Here is a 25,716-nt window from a genome sequence, read left to right on the forward strand (position 1 = left end):
CTCTCTCTCTCTCTCTTTGATGAGAAGAAAAAAGAATTGCAAAAAAGTTTAGGTAAATAACAAATCACAGCTAAACTTTTAAACTTTAGCAATTAAGTTTTGACATAAAATAATGAAAAAATATCTTTAATAAAGAATCACTCCTTCCTTGGCTGCTGTCAACAGATATTTTTGTTTCAGTAATTTTGTTATTTTATATATAAAAAAAAAAAACTAATTGTGGCTCTTGGAAATTTCTCTGCAGAGCTGAGTGACTACCTGTTAACTTTAAAAGTTGAACACTGACCTGTTATTTGGCCCAAAAGTTAGTCATCTAGTCATAAATTTTCCTAATAAGATTGAAGAGATTGGTGCTTTTTTCCTTCTTGTTAGCCTTTTAGGTGGCCTTTAGAGGATTTTTCTCCTTTAATTGTCAAAAGAAAATGGTTGGTAGCCGGGGAATTATAAGAAGCCTTTTCTTGGGTTCAGGTAATCTATGGCTTCTAATTCAAAGTGAAACTTTTTTTTTTTTGTTTGCTTACTTTTTGCTCGCCATTCACTCTTAGGTAGAGCAGATCTTCCAATGGTAATTGCAGGTTCCAAAGTGCTCCGCTCCTTTATTGTCTCCCATGATCTTAAAAGTGGAAAGACGTACAGATTTAGAGAGACTTGAATCGGCTCGACTCGTTAAAGCTTGGTTCGTGAACGAGTTCGAACCGAGTCATTTGCTTAAACGAGTCGAGGTCGAGTTCATGAGTCGATTCATTCAAATGATCAAGTTGAGTTTCAGCTCAACACGTAACTACTGAGTTGAGTTCGAGCCTTAATCAAGTTTGTCGAGTCTTAATCAAGTTGATATATTCAAACAAGTTTACAAGTTTGTCTAGCCTTAATCGAGTCAAGCTCGAGCTCAACACGTAACGATGAATATCAATTTTATTCAAACGAATTTGTCGAGTCTTAACCGAGTCGAGCTCGAGCTCCACATGCAACCATGAATATCAATTCTATTCAAACGAGTTTGTCGAACATTAATCGAATCGAGCACGAGATCAACACATAACTGCCAAGTCGAGCTCGAGCTGCTTCCATCGAGCTATTCTCGAACTCAAGGTTTCATTAGTCAAGCCAACCTGGAGCTGATTGAACTTGAGCTCGATTTGGCTCGTGTTCACCCCTAGACTTGATCTTCAATTTGGACAAACGGACATAGTGTAAGCTTTTTGTGCTTTCAAAATAGCCCTCAAGTTTCAACTTATTATATAAACCCTCCACATTTTTGCTTAATTTTGCAAGCTAACACCTAAGCCGTCTTGTTTTTGCTAACTGTTAGAGAAACGCTTCTGCGATTATCCAGAACCCCAAAAAAACGTGATGAAAAAAAATACTAGTAAATATTAAAAAGGAAAATATCTTAATATTGGATTAAAAACCATAAGAAAGGGATGGATTGACTCAGGGGCTTAAAAAAGTGGGGGCTCCATAGAGTGTGTGCCTGAGAGAGAGCTCATTTTATAAAAGCTTAAATTAGTGATTAAACTTAGTTAGATCTGACTCAAGTTATATATGATAGCCTCATAAGACCTGGGTCTTTGTCGCATGACCAATTGAAAATTTGTTAACTATATCCTTAGTGTCCCATAAGAAAAAAAAAATCTAGCTCTGTCCCTGAATTGAATTTCCTATAACTCAAAGATTGAGAAAACTTTTTCTTTTATGTTCTACAAATGATTTTTTTTTTTTTTTTGGTTTCGGAAAAAAAAATGCAGTGATCTTAAATAATGGATCTCTCCACCACGAATCTCAGATCATTAGATTCAAAGCTATCATACCAAAAATGGGCTGTAAGGGAACAAAATTCCGTGAATAATTGGATAAGATTTTCATGTGCTTTCACAAAAAAAACTGATTCATTTAAAAAGCTGGATCCAAATCTAAACCAAACTCAATTGTAGGGGATTAGTATGCTGAACCCAACCCATTTCTGGGAGTCCTTTAATTGGGGCTTTGAACGGTTCCGGCATGGGCTGATGATAGAATTGGAGCACACCACAACCAATTCAACTTAGTCGGTCACTATGTAATCAAATTTAAATTTGGTCTACAATTTGGATCCGATTTTCAAGTTCTAGCAGTCATATTTCATCAAATCGAATCCTCCCATCAATCAGATATCAAGTTCGGATTTGGATAACCAAATTTCTAAAACAAATCTCGGCAAAGAGGATTAATAATTGGATTGTTAATCAAAATCCTGATCAGATCCATTTACTTGCCTATATGGAAGGCACCTCCCTATAACTAAATTAAGATAAAACTTGTGCAGGATCGTCGCCGCATGTTTGGTTTGTTGTAGACATTCGTAAGAGTGTGATTGATTTCGCGTTATTGTAAAATATTGTAAAATAAAACGATTAATCATCTCATTAGGTCACATGGGTACTTCAGTAAGGTTCTCATATACATATCACTGTGTGCCAGTAGCCAAAGTGGATACTTGGAAACACTTGGGTTACTTTGTAAAACAAAACTAATCCAGTTAATTTTACTTAAATTAAGTTTCGATTCTGTTCTTTTAGAGTTATTGTTCATTAAATTGTTTATATCACTTGTTTATTTAAGGGGGCGTTTGACGGGCGGGGATTTCTTTGTGGAACCAGAAACATTTTTCTGGTTTTCAAAATATTTCCAGCGTAACAAACGCAGAAATATTTTTTCGACCGTTCAGGTCGATTCCGAAAACATATTTCCGAAAATATGTTTCCACCGGGTGGGGTGGAAACATATTTTCAGAATTTTCTTTTGGCCCGTTAGGGCTCGCTCGCTCGCGTTCTGCCTCTTCCTTCCTGCCGCGAGTTCCTCACCCAGCCGCTCGCTCGCGTTCTGCCTCTTCCTTCCTGCCTCGAGTTCCTCACCCAGCCCCTCGCTCACGTTCTGCCTCTTCCTTGTTGCCGCGAGTTCCTCACCCAACTGCAGCCGCTGCTCGCTCACGTTCTACCCCTTTCTTCCTGCGGCGAGCTCCTCACCCAGCCGCTCGCTCGCGTTCTGCCTCTTCATTCCTGCCGCGAGTTCCTCACCCAGCTGCAGCCGCTGCTCGCTCACGTTCTGCCCCTTTCTTCCTGCCGCGAGTTCCTCACCCAGCCGCTCGCTCGCGTTCTGCTTCTTCCTTTCTGCCGTGAGTTCCTCACCCAGCTGCAGCCACTGCTCGCTCACGTTCTGCCCCTTCCTTGCTGCCGCGCGAGTTCCAGCCGCTGCTAACCAAAATGTTGCTTCATTTTGGTTTTCTATGAAACTTGGCTTTCATAATTTATGAAAAAAATACGGTTTTGGAACAGCTGATATATGGAAATAATAGATAAAAAATGCATGTGATCTTAGTCAATATCTCTCATTTTCAATTCGTTAATGGAGCCGAATAGAGTGGAAACCAGGGCCTGATCGGAGGGCGGGCTCTTGAATTCTGACGCCTACTTTGCTCCTACCTTAAGCTTTCACTATTCTAACACAAAGCTGCTGAACCACGCTTTGCACTTACTTGGACGCGCTTTCCCATTGCAATTACAAGCAAAGCGAGCCATTAAGTTACCTTATACCTGAATTCTAGGTCAAGCTAGCCATTGATGTAAAAAGAACTCCAAGACCGAACGATATTGCTTTGCTCATGGTCGATCTCCATAAAAATCCCACAATCCCCTCTGCAAGATGATGTCAAATTTTCTGGTTGGTTCTTTTTTAACAAAAACTTGTATTTTTTGCATCACATTTCATACCAAATTTCAAGAAAATAAGTTTAGTTTCTTGCACTTAATGCTGTTACGGTGTTGTCTTTGAGCTTTGATGTTGCCAGATTGCTAAATATTTGTAATACTTCATTAAATGCACCATAAACTGTCATTACACTTGTAAATTATTGATGATGCTTCCATAACTACCACAGCACTTTTACAATGAGTTTTAAAAGTTTTATGGCCCGGCAATATCTAGCAATCAGCTGATATTAATATATAGAAGTAATAGCATCAGTTTATGGTGCAAGCAACAAACTATTACTCCTATATATTAAAATCAGCTGATTGCTAGAGCCATAAAACTTTTAAAACTCGTTGCTAAAAGTGCTGTGGTAGTTATAGAAGCATCATCAATAGTTTACAGCGTAATGACAGTTTATGGTGACACACAAACTTTCAATGTCTTGATAATGATATGAGCTGACATAAAAATAAAGATTTGAATGACTTTTAATGTTTTTAGAAGACTCGGCAACTGAATAAAGGTGGACTCCAAGAAGAAGAGAGAAAGCAACCAATTAGAGTTCGAAGTATCTCCTAGTTGCAGTTTTCTTTTCTTCATATGTACATTATGTTTGATGAAAAGTCCTTGAAATGTATAAAATAGTTCTTGGCACTGCACCATGTGATCGGCCAAATTTTTCGACTTCTGACTTTCTCCTCCCTTAGCGTAGGGGCAGTTGTTCTTTGTTGTTGCAGCATGTATTATTATGATTTGAGATTTCTATATGCTTCAATGATTTTAAAATCTTTTTTACAACCAGAACACTAGATTATGTAGTTTCAATTACAACAGACTTTCCACTTCCTCACATTTAGCAAACAGTTGTATTAAGACCTCAAATTGTCGATGGTAGTTCTCAAACAAAGCAGGTTTTATATGTTGTGACTCTTAATAAGAGACCATGCATCTTGAATTTGAAATGACAAAAATGCCCTTGAAGTCGAAAAAATTTGGATTCTAGATCTGGCCTTTGCACTTTTACGAACCCCCACTTTCGATTGAGTGGGAGAGATCCACCAGCCGGAAGAGACCAGCTCTACTGAACCTCGTCTCCATTTAGGATACAGGGTTTGCTTTCTGTGTCTTAGGGTGTCGCATCTATTACGCTTCAACTTGCACATCAATGAACTCACCTCTGCAAATGGCTAGCGGTGAACAACAAGTCGAGCTGCTCAAGCTCGGCCCGTGAACGAGTTTGAGCCAAGTCATTTGCTTAACGAGTCGAGCTCGAGTTCATAAGTCGACTCGTTCAAATAATCCAGTTGATTTTAATCTCAACACGTAACTACCGAGTCGAGCTCAAGCCTTAATCGAGTTTGTCGAGCCTTAATCAAGTCGATATATTCAAACGAGTTTACGAGTTTGTCGAGCCTTAATCGAATCGAGCTCCAGCTCAACACATAACGATGAAATATCAATTCTATTCAAATGAGTTTGTCGAGCCTTAATTGAGTCGAGCTCGAGCTGCTTCCGTCGAGCTATTCTTGAACTCGAGGTTTCATTAGTCAAGCCGAGTTCCAACTGATTGAATTGGGGCTCGACTCGACTCGTGTTCACCCCTACAAATAGCTCTCCTTTTAAGGTACAGGAGGTTGGTGTCCTTGACACCTAGCTCAGCTCATGCCATTAAGCGAACCACTTTTATCCCTACTTCAAAATTAGGAAACGTTAGAACAAGTTTTTATGCATACAGGTTTTTTTTTTTTCAGCTATCGATTCCAGTTGGTAAATTATTAAGCGTTAAGAGGTTGCCTAAAATCTTCTTATTGAAACTGATTTAGAGGTCAGCACATAAAAAACGAACTACGATCCGCCTGAAATATGAGATCCAAGTTCCCACTGAAAGTCACGCTACTGTTTAAACAGGTCCAAGTATACGTGATTCTCATTTATCTCAGATATAATCGATCCAAGAATTTGTCGTTTTCATTACCACCAAGAAAAACTGAAAGAGAAACTCCGTCGGTCTGTGCGTCCGCTCTTTGGTGTTGAATAAATAAATAAAAGTTAACAGGTGAAGAAGTAAAGAGTCCAATGGTGGGTTGCTACCCAATTTTTCAGAAAGTCGAAGTGGAGCTCTCACGGTCTGAGACAAAACAGAGGAGATGCTCGTCTCCCACACGGAATCTTATGCGCATATATGGTGGCAGCCATGAGCCCCATCACCATTCCAAGAATGGCATTCAAGCCGCACCCATCATCGACAACACCCAGAAAGCTTCATTCCTCCTCCTCTTCCCCCAACACCTCTCCTTCCTCTTCTTCCTCTTGTTTCTGCAACACCATCATCATCCCCGCCACCCTTCTCTTTGCCTTGCTCCTCCTCTTTAGCAGCAGCAGCAGCACAATCCCGCTCAATTTGTCTGCTTCACTTTCCTGCACCACAACCATTTCTAGGGCCACCAACCCGCCGGCTGCCCGCAACTGGACCGGCGATCTGCGCGACGCCCGCTTCGCCTGGAACAGCCTCTGCTTCGGGCCCCCGAAGGCGAAGCTTCGCCTCGCCGCCTTCTCCAAGAAATGGCCAGTGGGAGCGGTCCCCGGCGGCATGGAGCGGCACGCCCTCGGCCTGTACACGGCGCTTGCTCGGGCCGGCCACACCGTCCACGTCTTCACCGCCTCGCCCGACGCCTCCGGCAGGTTGATCCACCGCGTCTCGGACGGCGGCCTCCACGTCCACTTCGCGTCGAGGGACGGGGGCTCGCTGGACGACGCCGCGGCCTGGAAGCTCTTCGTCGAGGAGAACGCGTCGCTCCCCTTCGACTTCGTGCACACTGAGAGCGTCACCCTGCACCACTCACGGGCCCGCGCCGTGCCGAACCTCGCCGCGACTTGGCACGGCATCGCCTACGAGGCGCTGCACTCGGACCTCTTCCAGGATCTGCTGCGCGAGCCCGGCCTGCGCCGGCCAGCCCAGTCCGAGGCCCGTCTCCGGGAGATCATCCCGAAGCTTCTGGGAGAGATCAGGTTCTTCGCTTCCTATCAGCACCACATCGGCATCAGCGACAGCGTCGGGCAAGTCCTCACCGACATCTACCAGTTGCCCCCGGAGAACGTTCACGTCATACTGAACGGCGTCGACCATGAAAGCTTCTACCACGACCCGAAGATCGGAGCAAGATTCAGGGCAGAGTTCGGGGTGCCCCTTAACGCCAGTCTCGTGATGGGGGTGGCCGGAAGGTTGGTCAGGGACAAAGGCCACCCGCTGCTCTTCGAGGCCTTCTCAGCCATAAGAAAGCGCCACCCAGACGTCTATTTGCTCGTGGCTGGGTCCGGGCCGTGGGAGGAGCGTTACAGGGAGCTGGAGCCCAACGTCAAGGTGCTGGGGCCGCTGAAGCCGTCGAGGCTGGCCGAGTTCTACAACGCGCTGGACGTGTTCGTCAACCCGACGCTGAGGCCGCAGGGGCTGGACCTGACGCTGATGGAAGCCATGCACTGTGGGAAGCCGCTGCTGGCCAGCAATTTCCCGAGCATCACCGGGAGCGTGGTACTGAATGAAGGGTTTGGGTACACCTTCGCTCCCAATGTGAAGTCGTTGACGGAGGCCATGGAGTCGGCGATTCGGGACGGGCGGGCTGAGCTGGCCGGAAAAGGGATGACCTGCAAGGAGTACGCGCTCTCCATGTTCACTGCTCGCAAGATGGCTTCTGCTTATGAGAGGTTCTTCCTTTGCATGAAGGATGTAAAGTATTGCCGCTATCCCTTGCCCACTGACTGTTAAATTTCTTTCTTTTTTTTTTTTCCTTCCAATTCCTCCATTAACAGCCTCGGATTGGGGTGAATAATTCTAATTTTCACAGTTCCTTTTTAAAGGATATCCGCTTTTGATCTTGAACCCTTACGATGCAAGATGATGAATACATAGAAAGATCTATTCAAGTGATTCTGATTGAAATGATAGTAATTTGTTTATTTTTAATCTCTAGGCGCTTGGATTTTCAGCCATTGACTATTTCATAAACAAGAAGGAGGTTTCGACTCAGTTTGTATTGTATAACTAAACTAGATTAGGCAGAACTGCAGAAGCTTTTGAAACTTTTCGGGAAGCCACGAACTTTTGACCATCTTTAAAGTATGACCTCTCAAATTCAACGCCTGAAACGAGTGGGAAAGCTCTGGTTCTAAAGGCTGCCACTTTTTGCTGTTTCCCCTCCTCCACCAGGTAGGTGGGTTGGCGTAAATGGTATCCGACCGTCCACTAGTTCATCGTCAAGTGGTCATATCATATGGTGGAAACTTTTTGGACCGGAATGTGGTGGTCCGGTGGCAGTGAGCTTCGGTCCGGGGATGGGGCACCAGTATTGATACGACATTTTTGCAAAGCGGTACGACAAATATTATATATTTTTAATTTATAATGTTTTTTTAATAAATTCATAAAAAATCTTATAAATAAAAAAAAACAAAAACAAAACTTTTCAAATTATAATATAATTTTGGCCCAAAACCAGTGTATGGCATACCCTGTGATATAGGTGAGCTTCAAAACCCAAGAAACCAAGCCATCTTTTCATTTTCTTTCATGTTACTCACAAGGTTTGGTTTCAAAAAAATCATATTTAAATTCAAATCAAAACCCGTTTACAATAGGTCCAGTTGAGTTGGATTTTCAAAAGGCTGACTCAAACCCGACTCCTACCATTAATGCACAGTAAGAAACCTTCTAAACCGTACCTTTATAGGTTCAAAGGTTCTTATCCTTCAACTTGAGAGTCCACTGTTTACTGCACAGATAAATAATGGATTAAAATATGGCAGCAATTATGAGATTTTTAACTTTCAAACCTCTTGAGTATGAGCCACCTTGATATTTTATGCAGTGTAGGTGGTTGAACAAAATAAACTAAAACTTGAGCTATGTTTTTATTATTTCATTCAAAGTACTTGTAAATTTTCATTATCAATTTATTCAGATTTAATGCGTCACATATGAAACTGTCCCTCCGAAGTTGGCTTCGCCCAATTCGAACTAATCAGATTTGAACTAATTTTATACCAAATCCAAATCCAACAGACCCAATATGGTTATAGGAACGATAATCATATTCAATTAAGGGGAATCCGAATCCTATTTGAGGATTTCTGTACCAAATCCAGCTAAATGGATTTGAACCGATTCGAACTCTTAGAATGCATAACAAATATCTACAATTGCTTACTACCCTCTAGTAGAAATTGCCTTTCTTGGAAACGTTGACATTAAATAAAAGTGATAAGGGCCTTTGCAAACATTTAACCACCATTTGTGGCCGGGTCACGTCGACCTCGTGTCCTTATCTGACATTTGCTATAGTTTCCTGTCTATCTCAGGAAAATTAGCAATCAAATCTATCTTTCTTCGGCCATCATGAGAACGTACATCAGAAAGATAGCTCCTATCTTTTCTGTTCTTCTTTTAGATTTTTTTATTTTAGTGAATATCGAGCAGTCAACTTATTAAATATCATTCACAAAAAAAAAAAGATAAATTAATTAATGACTGTGAGGTGATCAATCAAAATATGTTGTATAATTGTGAAAATTTCCCTAGTGAAAGCCTTGAAAAAGAGAAGCAGAGAAAAAAAGATTATGAACCTTTAGAGAACTTATTCCTCCTGCAAGCTCAACTTTGATTGAGAAAGCGACCAACTCCATGTGGCGGAGAGAACAACACGAAGAAAAGACAAGGGTTCAAACCTTAAGCCCGCAAATATCGAATAATTTTGGCATTATCCTGTAACCCTTCTCTACATGTTCAATAATTTGAAAACAAATTTGGCCATAATTCATATGGGTTTTACTCTCAATTGTAAACGATAGTATTATGACACTCTATTCGACAGATAGATCATACCTGATCCTGACACTGCCCAAAACCTTGAGGTTAGAGTTAACAGGAGACCTCCAGTTTTCTTTCAGAATGGTAATAGGTTGTTAACCTCTTATCAAGAACACCTTGTTTTTGCTGCTAAATGATCTTTTCAGGCAAAGAGAATCTCTGAGGAATCTGATCAAAACTGTACACATTAGTTAGAAAGAACGAGCGCGGGATCTGAGAAACAACAGTACAGCTGACATGGGGGTGGAGAAGAGTTACATAAATAGCAACAGGGATGTAAATAACTAACGTTCTATGTAATTGCAGTAAGTTACTCTGACTGAAAATTCCTTAAACCCTTTCCGGGAAATTTCGAGATGACAGTCACATAAGTTGGCTGCTCTGCCTCAACTTTCAGGTGCTTTTAAAAGCAGCAGCGTGACTGACTTTTCTGCTCATCCGTAAATAGCTGCAGTTGCATCTAACAGTACGCAAAAGCATATCATTTTTTGCCAAGGTTTTTCTCAGCTCAACGGCAGAAGAATTCGATTGTGTCACGCTTTATAATTTTTTATTGTTTTCCAGATTGTTTACAATTTATTGTAATAACTGATGTCATTGCTGATGGGTACCCGGTAAAAGATTGGGTTTGTTTTGAGTTGGATCGGATCTGGATCCAAACGAGACCCGCAATCAAATGTCAAGGAGGAACGCGTCCGAATCTGCAGCTCAGAAAAAAGTGTCGATCCAGATCAGGGGGGTGGGGGGTCTGACCAGCAAAAGCAGCGCCGCCCCAACCGCCTTCGAGCGAAAAGGGGGATGAGGCAAAAGGCGAAAAACACAAAACTGGAGCCGCATTTTCGGAAAACATCAAGAAACGTGGATGAAAAGGGATATTTTGTGAAAAGGAAAACACGGTGAGTAAAAGTGTCATTTTTTTTTAGTACGGTTCCGCATTTTATTCGCTCAAGCTGGAAAGTGGCGGCTCATGAGTGAAATGCCTATTTTGCCCTTGTTTGTGGGGCGATTTTGACTTCCAAAGGGGGTAATTTGGAAGGAGTTTTTGGTCGTTTGGATCGGTAGGATGGAGGTCAACGTGGCCGGTAGAACCATTTTGCCGGCAGGCGATAATTACGAGAAATTATGGGCACCTGAAGGTCATATTTAAAAACAGGGCTGGTGTTTCGAAATTGGTGGCAGCGAAGCTCCCTTAGGAGAAAAGAGAAAAAAGGGAGGGGCGTGAAGGCGGAAAAAGGGGGAAAGGGGGGGGGGGGGGAGGAGAGGAAGGTCGCGACGGGAGCGACCCTCTGCGCCTGCTGTAACCCTAACCCTAGTTTTATTGTTCTTTCTATCCATCCTCTCTGGGATCCGTCGATCGCTCCGTCGGGATTCAATCGGTCCGTCCAATCGGCCGCCGGCGTTCGCTCTTTCTTAGTCTTCTTCTTTGTTCGTCGTCGTTGATGACTTCGGTAGCGGGAGATCGCGTCGTGGTTTCCGGCGAGGGTCGATGGCCTCGGGCGCGTTGATCGGCGGAGACGACAATAGCAACAAAAACAACAACAACACCGTAACCAACAACAACAACAACGGAGGCGGCGGAAACAACGGCAGTAGCAGGCACAGATGGGGAGAGAGCAAGGTCTACATGAGGAAAGGCAGCAGCAAGTCGCTCAAGGCCGCGCCCTCCCAGACCCTCACGGAAGAGGCGAACTCTTCCCTCCACGCCGGTAGGTTCGACGCCGCCTCCGACGACTCCTCCAGCCTGAGCCGAAAGCCCGCACCCATGAACCGTGAGCCCACCCCCAACGGTGTCTCCCGCTCCACCACCACAGGAGGCGGCGGAGCCGGCGGCAGCAGTAGCGGAGGGTTTCTTCGGTCCGAGAACCGGGTCACCATCAACCTGACGTCGAAGTCGAAGCAGGAGATGCGGGAGCTCCGCCGGAAGCTCACCTCTGAGCTGGAGCAGGTCCGCAGCTTGTTCAATCGACTCGAATCTCGGGAGCTGCAGCTGCGGGGTTACTCTGCTGGTGCAGCTGTTGATAATTCTGGCTACAGTCCGCCTCAGGTGTCCGGGAATGGCGTCAAGAAGACGAACTCGGAGGTGGCATCCATCGGCGGGGCGCCCCTGCGTCAGCTGAGCATTCCAGTTGTCGAGAACAGCCAGGTTGGGAGCGACCTCGTGGAGAAGGAGAAACGGACGCCCAAGGCAAACCAGTATTACCGGAACTCTGATTTCGTTCTCGGGAAGGACAAGTTCCCACCACCGGAGAGCAGCAGTAAGAAGGCCAAGGCCAATGGGAGCGTGGGTTCGAGGCAGCAGGACTACCCGGTTGACAAGGGCACGAGTCAGGCATTCAAACATTGCAGCGCAGTTCTTGCCAAATTGATGAAGCACAAGCACTCCTGGGTGTTCAATACACCCGTCGATGTGAAGGGACTCGGTCTCCATGATTATTACTCCATTATCAAGCACCCTATGGATCTGGGCACCGTGAAATCGAGGCTGAACAGCAACTGGTACTCTTCCCCTACAGAATTTGCAGAGGACGTGAGGTTGACGTTCCGGAACGCCATGACATATAATCCCAAGGGGCATGATGTTCATTTCATGGCAGAGCAGCTATTGAAGATATTTGAGGATCGTTGGCGGATACTCGAGGCAGAATTGGTGGACGACAGGTTGAATTCTAGGTTTGCAGAAGTGGAGCCAGATGGTGTTTACAGCCAAGTGACGAAAAGGGGGCCTCCTGCTCTTGCTGCTGCTCCTCCTCCTCCCGAGCCAAGGAAGGTACTGGACAGGTCTGAGTCAACCACTGTCCCTTCGGAGCCCAAGTCCAAGCCTGGAAATGCTCCTAGTGTTAGGACTCCTGCACCAAAGAAGCCTAAGGCGAAGGATCCCCATAAACGGGACATGACATATGAAGAAAAGCAGAAATTAAGTATGAATCTTCAGAACTTGCCCTCAGAGAAGCTGGACAATATCGTGCAGATTATCAAAAAAAGAAATTCTTCTCTATGTCAACATGACGATGAAATTGAAGTGGATATAGATAGTGTAGACGCAGAAACCTTGTGGGAGCTTGACAGGTTTGTAACTAACTATAAGAAAAGTTTGAGCAAGAACCGGAAGAAAGCTGAGCTTGCTAACCAAGCTAGAGCGGTGTCCGAACACATGCCTGTCGAGAAGGCGAGTATCTCTGATAGATTTGGTAGATGATGTCGCTTTCACCCTTTGCTTCTCGTAATGCTATTATACCGTATTGATGATATCGCTTCAACTTTTTTCTGTGCAGGTGCAAGCCCCTCCTGTTCAAGAGACACCAACACTAAATAGTAGTAGAGGTAATTCAATCTTTTTGTGCACTTGTTTGTGACACATATCATTTTGGATAGTTGGTTTTGCTAAACCATTTGATCGCAAGTAGGTGTGGTTGCAGAGGAGAAAAATATTCCTTCTACGCCAGCTGTTGAATCTAAGAAACAGGGTGGTGATGCTAGTAGATCCAGTAGTTCAAGCAGCTCCAGTAGTGACTCTGGATCTTCCTCCAGCGGTAACTATTATATCTCTATAAACGAATGATGTACCTTTTCTTAGGATAGATGTTGACCGTGTTTTACATGCATTGAAATCTTAAAAACCTACACAATTGTTGACATTGTTGAACGCCTCATTAATGGGTCATAATTAGATATTACTGGAACCAGGAAAAGTTTTTACACAGTTTGACAATCTGGTGCAGAAGTTGGACTAAATTTTTTGTTTTTTATGGATTATTTAGTGATTATCAGTACTTTTTTTGGTTAGCCATGAAAGTCAAACTGGATTCATGTGGTTGAACTGATGATGTCTGTTTGGTTTATGCCATCTGCTGAAAGGCAATGAGGATGATTATCACGGTTCACAAAGTATTTATATGCTATCTGACTGAGTACCTGATCTGTTATCGCCTCCACCTGTATCCAGGAAAAAAACTGTCGCGTAAAAAAATGAGTTGTACACTGTTCATGACATGCAAATAGTAGATCTTCCTTTTGGCCAATAGAATAGCGAAGCACTGTGCAGATGCATGTAGTTGTTAAATTGGCGAAAGAAAGCATTTGTCTTTACATATCGTAAATCTGGATGTCCATGGGTGAAGTGTCAAACAGCAATCTAAACCATTAGTATGATAATGCATATTGAGTTTTGGGATTCGGAAAAGAAATAATTTGTTTGGGTATTATTCCCCTCATGTTTGATCCATAAGTACTTGGCTGGGCTCTCCATGCCTGGTCAGTGTTTCTGATTGGTCTATAATAATTATGAGATTATCACAGGCTGGACTTGCTCTGACCCATTTATACACCTAGAGGAAATGAAGGTCAATTAAACCTGTTGTTTTCGTGTGCATTCGAAATTTCATATCTCCACTATTACCTATCATTAGAAGCACCTGATTCTCCTTTTGACAGAAATAGAGATGGTACAATCTAGCTTGTGTGTGATGTTTTCATGTACACTTCATCTTCACATATTTTTGGTGTTTGTGGATATATATATATATATATATATATTGATTTGCTTGTGCAAGTAAATAATTTTATTTAATTTGACTTTTGACAGATTCAGACAGTGAAAGTTCCTCTGCTTTTGGTTCAGATGCAGCACACTCACCTCGGACATGATAAAATCTATGGGGATCAGGTAAAAGCGTATTCTTTATGCACGATATAGGGGAATCTATATTTCAATTATGGTCTTCATCTCTGCATGCTTGTTAAGGTGGCAGTGTGTGTCCATGCTTGAAACTTCATCTTTGTTCTGCAGTTGCATAGATGCAGATGTCGACTGTGCAAATCATGTGTGTTGTGCAACCTGGGAAAAGAAAAGTGGAAATGGCTTATGTATTCCTGTGAAATAGCTTTTAAATGAGCCCTTACATGTGTCTTAACTTTATCCAAATGGATCAAACCTTGTCATGGCAATGAGCAATAGAGTCTAGGTGCTGAAGGCTCAATGTTTGGTTAACCTGGAAATCAGACAAGAATGAAGAAATGTGAGCAATTACACATGTAACTTTTAACATGGAAGTTTTGTTGAATCATTGCTCTATCAAGGGCTATTGAATTGCACATAGCTGTGAGAAATTAATCCTTTAGGTGGGCTTGGGTTTTACGCCACCAACAATTACCAAGAAATTCTTCCTGATGACCTGGTTTCCTTGCATTTTTCTTTTTCAAACTGGAAAAAGAAAAGAGAAATTAACCCTTTAGCTGATACAAGGTAAGATGGATATGGTCATTCCTTTGTGGCATCTTGACTCTTTTTTTGGGCTTGCATGGCCTCAGATAGGAACCTCTTTAATGTGTTATATATATATGTCCATGTCTCTAGCCGTTGGAACTAGTCCACTTCTAGTCAAAAGGCTACAATCTAAAGGTTAAAAATGGAAAAGAAGAAAAATACAAAATGGAAAAAGTACAAAAAGAAATAGAAAATTACATATGCAACCTAGATACCCTAGAATATATATATATATGTATATATAAGACATATATTAGCATACTAACATATGTAATACACATACATATACATATAGATAGGAATACACACATTCTACCACACGTTGCCCTCGTCTTCTGTTATTGAGAGTCTTAGTTATGTAATTACCGATGGTGTTGATTTCATGAAAAAAACATTATGTTTCACAGCAACCTTCGCTTATTTAAATGAAAAATTAAGGGTAAAGAATAGCCTTCTTTTGGTTATGTAACTTATGCTAAACTCATTTTGGTCACAAAATTATTTTCTGCTTCTTTTTATTATGTAAGATTGTGTACGTGTCTATCTATGATACTTCTCTTAACTAAGTAATTTTAAGATTATTTATGATAGAAAACAAGAGAAGTTGATGAAGTAAATCGAGAAAGTTGTGTAGTTAAAAAGCTGTTTCTTTCTTGCACGACGATCTAGTCAAAAAATCCAAATGCACTAATGACATCAAACTTCTCATGTTTGGGACTTTTTGCATGTTTATATGTCTAGTATATTGTCCTTTATGTTGAAAGTTCTTTGATTTGAAACTCCTTGTGGCTTGCATATTGTTGAGCATTTGAGAATGCATTTGCATCTCAGTCCTTTAAAACACCGAAAAAGTGTGTTTGAAAAATAAAGACTGAAAGAGGACTTTAATGTCTTTTGAGTTGTGACATAAAAAACTTAAAATACTAGAGAAAAAGTAGGATCCTAGACGTTATTATTTTTTGTATGCTACATAAGCAATTAAAGTTCAATAATGCAGACTAAATGAAATTTGGTGTATATAAATACTTTATAGCAAGTTAGTCTTGTACTTGGAGAAAAATTTAGTTAATAATTGAACAATTTTTGGGATACTTTTCTTGGTGTATTATTCTTTTGGCTTATTTATAAATTCTTTAATTAAGAAAAGTTTGTAAGGTAGATGGCTGCTTTTTCATATATCATGATGACATAAATGTTAACTAATTATTTTTTTCACTTAATATTATATTTAATGTGAAACGGATAACTATTAGGGTCTTTCTTTTAGTTAGTGAAATGTGATTCTGGAATTTAATTTTTTAAAAGTGTAGAAGTTTGTGGTGACTATAAAGTTATACACTACAGTATACAGTTTAAAAATAATTTATGCTATTTTTGCAATGTTATTTTTAATTTTCAAATTAGAATGAAAAATTTGGTTAATTTTACTGTAATTTTATTATATCTTACTTTTTTAAGTGCAGGTCGTTAGGGTGGGGCTTAACTCTTTGGAGTAGAGGTTTAAGTCTCTCTAGGTCAGTGGTACCTTTTTGCCTTCCAATAAGACTTATGCTATGAGGCGAGTAAACTCATACGGCGTGAATAATCTAAAAAATTGCAGCCTGGAAAGTAGCCACTTTTCTTCCTTATTAATTGGCTGCCTAGCCAACAGAAAGACTATCTGGAGGTGGCAAGCATACCTGAAGATTTTCTGCAAAAAACTGTGTCTGAAATATGTATGCAATTAAATATCCATGCAAAATATATTATTGGTAGAATGAAGTTGTTACATATACCTAGTGAATAAGCACTGCTTTTCTTAGCTGTAATATCTGTTAAAACTTAAAACGTAACTCATGTTGAGCAAAATCCAGTCCTGTTTGCAGAAAATAGTTTTCTTGAAATCTTTGGTCTCTCATTTATTTGCTGCAAGCAAATAAACTGTAGGACTTCGTGCGAGTTCCTATTTTTTTGATGGTGTAAAATGGTACGTAAGGAACGTATACAATCCAATGAAAAGAACATGATTATTAACTGTTGTTATTATATGATTACAACGGAAATGCAAGTGTCTCTCACCTGGTTCTATTATAAAATTTAGTAGTTGATGCAATTAAGTACCGTTGACTTTGTGTGCATTTCACCTTTTCTTCTCAATCACTTTCTCGTGTCATCATACTTTGTGTGCATTTCACCGTAGATGGACAAAAAGAGGAGGTTTGCCTATTGTCCTGTCTTCCCTTGATATTTTTCGGGAAACAACTAGCAGTGTGTGATTTAGGTCTGACTGGACCTTATATATGACATGGTCTTAGCCATTCTTTTTCTGAAGTATTCCACCTGAAGGATAGACCCTACCGTGTAACAGGAACCAAAAGTATTGCTCTTCATGGCCTCTCAAAAAAAGCCAGTTAGCCATTCTTTTGCTGAAGTATTCCACCTGAAGGACAGACCCTACCGTGTAACAGGAACCAAAAGTATTGTTCTTCATGGTCTCTCAAAAAAAGCCAGGTGAAAAGGATTAGATATGGAATGATCCACCTACGGCAGCAGGCTTCTACTACAATTTATGAGCAGTGGTGGAGCCAGAAATTTCTGGCTGAGAGGCATTATTACTACATCAAAAACATTTTATGGGCAGTCTATGTGTAAATAATGAAGTGGTCATGAAATAAGCAAATTCATATGGGCTGGTGAGGGCAATTGCCGACATCAGCCCCCATGTGGCTCGGCCACTGCTTAGGAGTTGCATGTATCATAATGTTTGTGACGTCTGGCATATTTTGTGAAGTTGCCTCCTCTGGCTGTTCCTATCGCCCTTTTGGTTGAGATGCAGCATGATCAAATTTCAATAGTAGTTCCATGTGGTGGTGCTATAGTAATAACTAAATTTGTCTTTTGTAGGTAGGGGGCGGCGGTCAGAAACTGGTGAAATGCAGCGGGTTTGTCCAGATGAATTGCAGACCAGCACATTTCATTTGTATAACTATTTTCTTCATGTCAAAACAGTTTAGTTCATTGACGCTTGTAGAATGCCTTAAGCAGAAGACAGTATAAGCATTAGGAGAGCAACGGTGTTGTGTGTGTACATAAACCGTAGGTGTAGGAGCTCTTTCCAGCAGCATGGTCATCTCTCCTTTTGTGCATCTGAACCCTTTAACCGTTTCTAGTAGTGTTTCCTTTTAGGTCTGTAACGAATTTAATTTGCAGGGCTCTGTTGTATCCTCTCGCTCTCTGTCTCTGTATGTGTGTGTCTGGGTGTGTGCACTTTGAATGCCTAAATGATTTGACAGGGTAATTTACAAATCTGCTCGTCTGCTTTGCGCCTTTCTTCCTTCCCCATTTCCTTGCAGTCTACAGACAGGTTTCTTACGCGTGTTACTTATGGTGAAGTTTACCATAACAGGCTGCTTTCTTTCCGTTTTGCTCAAAGACGTCATATACAGTTTTTATAAAGTGAGAAGCCATAGATGGTTGCAATCATTTGCGTTTTTTTCCGCCGGAAAGGAGAAAGGAAAAGGTTTTCCCTTTATCAAACTGCTGAACTGTATGCTTGTAAAAACCTTTGTGGCCAATACGATGGTTTTTACTTGAGGGAAAGAAATCAGGTGGCCTTTAAGGCAGTGGTACTCACTAAACTTGGTTTTCATATAGATTCATGAGCATGCTGTCACCCTATTCTTGGGACGGTGATGTGTTTCAAAACGCATCGAATTTTTACAGAATGTAACTACCTAGGCTTCGTATCGAAGCACTTCGAAGGCTGGGAGAGAAGAAGCGGAACGGACGTTAGCACCTGTCCATTTCGTGCCTTGGTCTATGTTGAAGAGATTTCGATGGCTTTTGCCAACAATTGTTTTTTTCTTTAAAATTGTTCGCTGCTTCGTTCACTAGTTCGTCTACCATCCTGAGAACTAAGTGCCATAAATTATGGCCTGAAAAGAATGTAATGGAACAGGGCAGGAAGATGGTTCACATAAGGGGCTCAAGGTTCGTCTCCTGTAGCCACTGTCATTTTCTGATGCAATATTTCTGTGTGCTTGCAACACGTACCATCAATTGAAAAATGTATCATAGGATCAGTCAAGTTTCAAAGCCTAACAATGGAGTTGTAAAGGTTTTACATTGAGTTTCCCCTAACAAAATATTAAATAAAAATGTCACAACTTAGTGCTTAGACGCACTATAAAGAGTTGTCTTTAACTTCTACGTCGTCTCTTCGTCCTTGTATACAGTGGTGGAGATGTGGCCAACCATAGCGTTAAGTATATGTAGGGAATGAGTTCTCCTTTGGACTAGATCTTTTTTTATTTTTTCTAGCACTTTCTCACTTTCTTTTTCTCTTTCTCTCTCTCTCTTACTTTTTTCACCTTTTCCTTTCATAACCATCTCTACCTTATGATTGGCAGATTCCTTGAAAAGAAAGAAATTCGAAAGACCCCATTCTCATAATCCTTTGTTTTTTTTCTCCGATCATTAATTGAAGGGGTCTCCCCACCCCGCTTTGATTGGAAAATCCGATCTCATAATGAGATCGGTTTTTCTCATTGTTTACTAAATTAATAATTACATAGTGCTACATGTAAAGTTTTAGTTAATAATTTACAGAGTGCTACATGTAAAGTTTGTTTTATATATATGAAGGTGAATGATAACGTGTACTTGGCTTTAAAAAGAATTCACATGTGATTCTCTATAAACATTAATCAAGTTAATTGCAAGGCTCAATAAAATTTTTAAGGCACGGTCAGATCTGTCAATCCTGTCAGAATGTAGCCAAAGGGTTGAACAATGTATATATTAGTTATGTATATATAAATATAATGAAAATGAATAATGCTAGTAATTGGCCTGTTTAATCATATATATCCAAATTTTTTAAGGAAAACTAATACACATGCGTCTTTTCCATGTCCTAAACCATGAAAATCAACATAGAAATCATATCTTGCGGATACTTTCTGGACATGCAAGATGAGTTTTTTACAGATTCATTGATTATTGAACTTTCACACTATATTAGTTGCACACCTAAAAGATATCATTTTTTGTATGAATTGCGTAACGATGTCCTCATCTAGATCACGTTTATACGATAGATGTCACTAAGTGAAGGAAAAAAAAAAAAGTGTCCAAAATGATTCGGACTGGTTGGTCCAGTCAAAAGTATCGTCAACTACTACACGTTTCGATCGTCCCGTCCAACGTGGTCCTCTCACCTTTTTGAAAGATGGACAGCGCCACGTTTTCCTCCGGCCTTCCAGATGCTCAAGTTTTGCTCCCCGGCCCACCACTTTGCCATTATTTTACAAATAGTGGACCACATTTTCTGAAATTTCTGGCATTTTCCATTGACAGGTCCCAGTCCTCACCATACCAAACTTTGTCAATCACCGCCACCTAGTTAGTGTTTGACTCACATTCGAATGGAGAGACTTTGTCGCTTGCTGAAGGCGTAAAATGCCGAAGTTAATACACTTTTTCTCCCAATGGAGAGACTTTGTCGCTTGCCTGATGACACAAAACTAATGAGTTAGTACACTTACTCCCAAATCCTAGGGATGCTTTAATAGGGAGCTGATGCCCTCGATTAGTTTACCAGCCGTTGGCCCAACAAACTCTTGAGATTCCACACCTACAGTTGATCTCATATGGTATTTTTTTTCTTGGGTACTTTTTCTTTCTGTAGCCAAATGGAGGTTAGGCAAATCCAACTAAATTATACTAATGGGTTTCCACCTGAAGCCCTGAATTCATGTCTCCACTTGTTCAGCATGAGATTCTCAAGTCCAATCCACTAGCCAAAATGAACGGAAATCTTGTCGGCCTTGGCCATTTTCTTTAGTCAGATCTCAAACACCAGCATTCATTGAAATGAGGAAGCGAATCAATGGAAGGTGAGAACTTGCCCTGCTTCCTTAGCAGAGACATTGATGATCAGAAGAGCTAGACAGCGTTGTGCCAAATCAAACCAAGAGTCTGCTGATTTACATAAACTTCTAAAAGTTGAGAACTATTTATCGGATATTTCATGTTAGATCTTTAATGCGACAAAGAAAGAACCCGACAAGTCTTGATCAAACTTGTTTCCTTGATAATCGCCTTCGAAATAATGTAGAACTTGGAGATTACTTTTATGCTTATAAACTTAAAAACAATTTAACTAATTCAAAAAAAAAATATTACAAGAACATACTCAGCTCTAAATCGAATAACAACAACATGCTTAAGTTTTAATTTCTTCGGCTTAACTACTTAGATTAACTGCTACATGAAAGAAAAAAATACAAACTTAAATGCGTTTTTGTTATATTTCAAAAACTTGAATGCGTTCTTTAAAAATAAATAAAACCACTGATAAGTTTCACATCATTCTCTATTTGCTCATTGACAAAAGATACTGTCCAGAAGATATCTATTTGGGATATGAAGTATGGAATTGGTTAATAACTAGCCTTGATCAAGAATTTATCCATAAAGTTAGATATATCTTTCTTGCAACGGGATACTAATCGTAACTAAAAATGAAAAGACTACAACCCTAAAACAGCAATACCCCAATCACAAGCGGAACAAAAATTGCATGCGTTTAAAATTTTGAGACCCATTTGTACTTAATTAGAATCGTACGAAGATCAATATTGCTCTGTCAACCTATATATCACGATATTCTGTCCTTAGCAATTCAGAGATTCCGAAGTGCAAGATCATGTTCGACAATTTTTAAAGTTTTAAAAAAATATCAATTCGACAGGTGACCACACTCAGTTCAAGTACCTTGGCAGAACACTCCGACTTTATCCCGCGTACTTATCTCATCACAATGAAATCATACGGTTCACAGGCTTCAAAAAATTTTCAGTAAGGAAGAATCTTCATCATTCCATCCACTCGCAATAGTACAAAACGCCAACTAATATCTTGAACACATGAAGAAGAAGGCAAAGTTAAAAGAAAAAGAAGCTCACAGGCAAGAGATGCCAGGAGAGAGAGAGAGAGAAAGCGGGAGGAAAGCCATGAAACCTCCACGATTTCTTGAAATCTGCCATTTCGACTTTTCCGGCTGTGGGCCGAAGGTTACTTGGTATCGGGAAAAGACTTGAGCGGATCACGAGGATCGATCTCTGAGAGGAGCGGAAGATCAGAGGGTAGGCTCGCGACGCTCAACCCTTCCTTCTTGAGCGTCTCCACCAGTTCGTCGAACACCACCTTATTTCCATCCGCCGTCAAGTGCAGACCGTCTCTGTGCAAGATTTCTTTAATTGGTTAATCCTCCTTATCATCATGATAATCTTTCAATTAGCAAAGAAATCCACTACACACAATAAGCACCCAACGTGTTCTGATCAAAGGAATCTTGGAGTCCGCTTTGCTTTAAGAACGTATCTACATGAATCAGGAACATAACTCCGCTCTTTTCTTGTTCTGCCGGATTTTGGCCAGTTTTTGAGGCAAACCTAGGCTCAAATTAATTTGCAAGTGCGAAAAAACTTCATCAAAATCCCCCATGCACGGATTGATTTTCATGACACCCTGATATTTGATAATTTTAAAGTACCTTAGCATCAAGCTGGAGAATTACTAATCATGAGATAAACATATTCTAGTTTCATATATCTCTTATAATTAGTTGTTCAGCTAAGTTATGGATGGAGTCTTTTTCTCTTTTTCCGTATAAAGAACTACAGTCTCAAACGTAGGAAAGATGGTTGTGAAGAACCAAAGAAATAAAAAGGAAAAAACAAAAGACAAGTAACCAAAAGAGTGTATACATAGTGTTTCCGCTAAAGCAGAGTGGATCGCCCACAGCATTTCAACTTAGGAAAAAAAAACATGTGCATGGTTGGGCGCAGAAGCCTTCCATTGAAGAAGAGCGAAGGAAAGGCACCGGCCGGCAACCTCCCCACTTGCTCGTTTCTCTGGCAGGTCGGTCACGTCAGGCGGAGACGTCTCAAAGGTCATTTACACACGCACACACACATACACATACACACGGGCGTGCTGATGTGCAATGACATGCCTTTCTCTGTCTTTATATATATATATACTAAACTGAATTTCAATACAAAAAATATATTATGTAATTAAAAAATATTATTTTTTTTAATATAAAAAAAGTTATTGACTAGATTTTTTTCAGTGTAAAAAAAATTCATTGGTTGGAATGGGGTCATGGCTTAAGCGGCCCTCTCTCCTTTCCCTTGTCTTAACATATCATTTGTTAGTGTATATATATATATATATATATTAAATTTTTTTTTATATTAATCTGTCCATATTATTGGACTGCATGAGAGGAAAAGGCAACTATGGATACTGTGCTGACAACTATCTACACAAACTTAAGAAATTTTAACTTCATATTGATATTTTTAAAAAAAATCTTGACTCTTTCCTAAACCAAGAGACGGCAGAAAGTTCTCAGTTTATACATAGACACACACACCCAGAATTTGTGAGATATCCAAATCAAATCAATAGATGGCAACAGATCTTTAGTTTTTCATCCTCAACATCCTATAGAATTGCATGTATATTTCTTTATATTAAGAAACAAATATTGCTTTCATCTGTGTGCATGTGGAGCAAATGTGGAAATTGGTCGCACGAAAGAAGAGGGAGATGTGATGACGCGTAGGTCCACCAAGTTGGCCGGTGTGGCGCGTACTCTTTTTTTTGGCGGTGTGATGACGCGTGGCACAATGTACTACGACCCCTTAACCTAACCATGAATCCAACGCCACACCAGCCCCGATAACCAATAGCAACTAATACGCAACCTACCTCATGTACTGTTGTTACTCAAGTCTCTGTCGAGTTTAACTTTTAGTTCAATGATGAGTTCGGGAAAGGGAAGACCGATGGTGGCAGAGAAAACAAATAAATAAATAAATAACTCTCTGGTTCAAATTACCGGAGGTAAGCCTTCTGCCAACCAGGAATTGTTTGCATCTTCGTCCACAAATCCACGACGGGGACGCTGGAATCTCTGCCTGCGGAAATGCAGGACTCGGCGTACAGCCCGGCGCTCTGGTTGGTCCTCTCGGGCAGCCCACTTGTGCTTCCTCCATATGGGTCCCTGCCAACCAATAATACGGCACAGTAAAACTTACAACGGAAGAAAATTACAGAAGAAAAGCTTCCTAGTAATGATCGCCGCAGATGAAAGGAGGAGAAGATTCATGATTGAAACCTTAATCTGGCTTCTTCATCGATGGGTGGTGGGGCGAGCAACACTATTACGGTAGCCCCCCATCGTCCCTACACCGCATATGCAGATTAATAACATCAATGGCTATTATTTTAATCGACAGAAAGGAAACTGTTGGAAAAATTATGGAAGCAAGAAGGCGCTAGCAGGTTCGAGTTCCACCTTGATGCGGGCGATGAGATCGATGAGGTTTTGACGGTATTCATGAAGGGGAACGTGTTGGAAGGCGCTGGATCGATCGGGGAGGGAAGCGTCGTTGGCTCCGAAGAAGATGGTGAGGGCAGCCGGCGGGGAGTCGACGGAGGAGAGGACTCGGTCGAGAACCCGCAGTGCCCACCTCGTGTTGTAGCCGCTGTAACCTCTCAGCACCACGTCCGCCTGTTACATGACCTCCCCACAACAAGAACATCATGAAAGACGTCGTTAGCTATAGAAGGAAGGAGAAAGACGGCGAGGAATAGGGCCGGACGGGTGGAAGCTAGTGTGTTTGAGAGGTGGTACTTAAGAGAAAGACCATACAGTGCGGGAGAAATGGTTGGCGAGGCATGCTCCCCATCCTCCCACTGCGAACGATTCTTCGGTGATCGAGTCTCCAAACAGCACAATCTTCGGCCTCATACCTCTTACAGCCTTCGATCGGAAAACTCGAAGAAGGAGGGGAAGGGAGATTGTTCAAAACGTCTGCTCACACAGTGACCATGAACGGTGACGGCTGAAAGAGGGCGCAAAGTTAATGAAAGCTCTTCAATTTAATTTAATGGCAGTGATGTCTAGAGAAAGAGAGAGAGGCGGACCAAGATAAAATAAAAAGAAAGCTAAAAACAATAATTGACCAAAACCATTGGATCACTGGGTCAAGCTGCCTCATCTGCGCTGACGTCTGAACCCCCAGCCGACGAGTCTATCGAGTTAAAAGGGGCGTCGGCATCTGCAGTCTCTGCGACTCTGCAACTTCGGCTTCACCATGCACCTTGACCTGACCCGGACCTCTCTCTTCCCCCTTATCTTTTACTGCCTTCCCGTCAAAATGGTTGGTCTTGTCATTTTCTTGCAAGACAGAGATTTTCTTCCCGTACGCAGACGACCGACGACGGACGACCGAGGGGATGGTGGGAAATCATTGCCGTCTGCAACCTCTCTGCAAGTGAGAGAGTCCCTGCAGTCCCTTTCACCTCTCACCACCACCCCCTCACCCTTTTCTTCCTCATTAACTTTCCTGTTATTCTGAATCCTCACTCGGTTGGCCCCCACGCCTGATGATCATATTAAATTGTTCCCACAGGTTTCGTTTTCCTTCAACTGCTGTGAATCTTCGCAGCTGGAAATAAATTTCAGGAGCCTGATACTGATCCTACTTGCACAGGTTAAAAAGCTTTTGAGAAAAATTAAGAAAAGAAGAAGGAACCTGCAGGCCATAGCAAAAGATATTGATTTCGCCCAGTGATCAGTTTAATTCGTATTGGGATTTGACATAGTCATAATATACGCTCATCAGCAGTAAAAACGATCGATTTTAAGATTGAAAAATCAATACTTTTATATATATATATATATATATATATATATTACTTTCTTCAAGATGAGACCATTGAGTTGGTCCCATATAATTGTCTGATATTGAGAAATACCCTCATATGACCCTAGGGCCCCATTTTTGTTTATGATATATTGGGC

At 41.2% G+C, this 25,716-nt stretch overlaps 3 protein-coding genes across 8 annotated transcripts; 2 read left to right on the top strand and 1 right to left on the bottom strand.

Annotated features, from left to right (window-relative positions):
- Positions 1-5,836: 5,836 nt before the first annotated feature.
- LOC116246809 (uncharacterized) lies at positions 5,837-7,606 on the top strand. The gene has a single exon (XM_031618684.2). It carries the CDS (start codon positions 5,912-5,914, stop codon positions 7,490-7,492), a length of 1,581 nt encoding a protein of 526 aa, XP_031474544.1. The 5' UTR covers positions 5,837-5,911; the 3' UTR covers positions 7,493-7,606.
- Positions 7,607-10,839: 3,233 nt separating this feature from the next.
- LOC116245186 (transcription factor GTE4) lies at positions 10,840-18,056 on the top strand. 4 transcript variants are annotated; one of them, XR_004170426.2, is made up of 6 exons: positions 10,840-12,755; positions 12,862-12,910; positions 12,994-13,119; positions 14,172-14,252; positions 16,316-16,366; positions 17,736-18,056. XR_004170426.2 is itself a non-coding variant. In XM_031616850.2 (5 exons), exons 1-4 carry the CDS (start codon positions 11,076-11,078, stop codon positions 14,231-14,233), a joined length of 1,917 nt encoding a protein of 638 aa, XP_031472710.1. In that variant the 5' UTR covers positions 10,840-11,075; the 3' UTR covers positions 14,234-14,252; positions 17,736-18,056. The 4 variants fall into 4 exon arrangements, 3 of the variants coding, with proteins under 3 accessions (XP_031472710.1, XP_031472726.1, XP_031472724.1); XM_031616850.2 differs by lacking the exon at positions 16,316-16,366; XM_031616866.2 differs by lacking the exon at positions 16,316-16,366 and having other exon boundaries at positions 13,006-13,119.
- Positions 18,057-21,668: 3,612 nt separating this feature from the next.
- On the bottom strand, positions 21,669-25,430 carry LOC116245219 (GDSL esterase/lipase At5g45920). Of its 3 annotated transcripts, none has more exons than XM_031616890.2 (6): positions 24,876-25,430; positions 24,562-24,754; positions 24,205-24,420; positions 24,025-24,092; positions 23,746-23,910; positions 21,669-22,074 (listed from the first exon to the last, which is right to left on the bottom strand). In XM_031616890.2, the coding sequence occupies exons 2-6, from the start codon at positions 24,658-24,660 to the stop codon at positions 21,909-21,911; spliced, it is 714 nt and encodes a 237-aa protein (XP_031472750.1). In that variant the 5' UTR covers positions 24,661-24,754; positions 24,876-25,430; the 3' UTR covers positions 21,669-21,908. The 3 variants fall into 3 exon arrangements, with proteins under 3 accessions (XP_031472750.1, XP_031472742.1, XP_031472735.1); XM_031616882.2 differs by having other exon boundaries at positions 24,882-25,429; XM_031616875.2 differs by having other exon boundaries at positions 24,562-25,429.
- Between the last annotated feature and the right edge of the window lie 286 nt (positions 25,431-25,716).

This window comes from Nymphaea colorata, chromosome 1 (assembly GCF_008831285.2).
Source record: "Nymphaea colorata isolate Beijing-Zhang1983 chromosome 1, ASM883128v2, whole genome shotgun sequence".
Lineage (NCBI taxonomy): Eukaryota > Viridiplantae > Streptophyta > Magnoliopsida > Nymphaeales > Nymphaeaceae > Nymphaea > Nymphaea colorata.

Excerpts from the sequence above, each read along its gene's own strand:
- LOC116245219 (XM_031616890.2), bottom strand. The coding sequence starts at position 24,660 with ATGAGGCCGAAGATTGTGCTGTTTGGAGACTCGATCACCGAAGAATCG. Across the intron at positions 24,093-24,204 it reads ATCTCATCGCCCGCATCAAG|GGACGATGGGGGGCTACCGT; the intron begins GTGGAACTCGAA and ends TATGCGGTGTAG. Across the intron at positions 22,075-23,745 it reads TGGCAGAAGGCTTACCTCCG|AGACGGTCTGCACTTGACGG; the intron begins GTAATTTGAACC and ends AATCTTGCACAG.
- LOC116245186 (XM_031616850.2), top strand. The coding sequence starts at position 11,076 with ATGGCCTCGGGCGCGTTGATCGGCGGAGACGACAATAGCAACAAAAAC. Across the intron at positions 12,756-12,861 it reads AACACATGCCTGTCGAGAAG|GTGCAAGCCCCTCCTGTTCA; the intron begins GCGAGTATCTCT and ends TTTTCTGTGCAG. Across the intron at positions 12,911-12,993 it reads AACACTAAATAGTAGTAGAG|GTGTGGTTGCAGAGGAGAAA; the intron begins GTAATTCAATCT and ends GATCGCAAGTAG.
- LOC116246809 (XM_031618684.2), top strand. The coding sequence starts at position 5,912 with ATGGTGGCAGCCATGAGCCCCATCACCATTCCAAGAATGGCATTCAAG.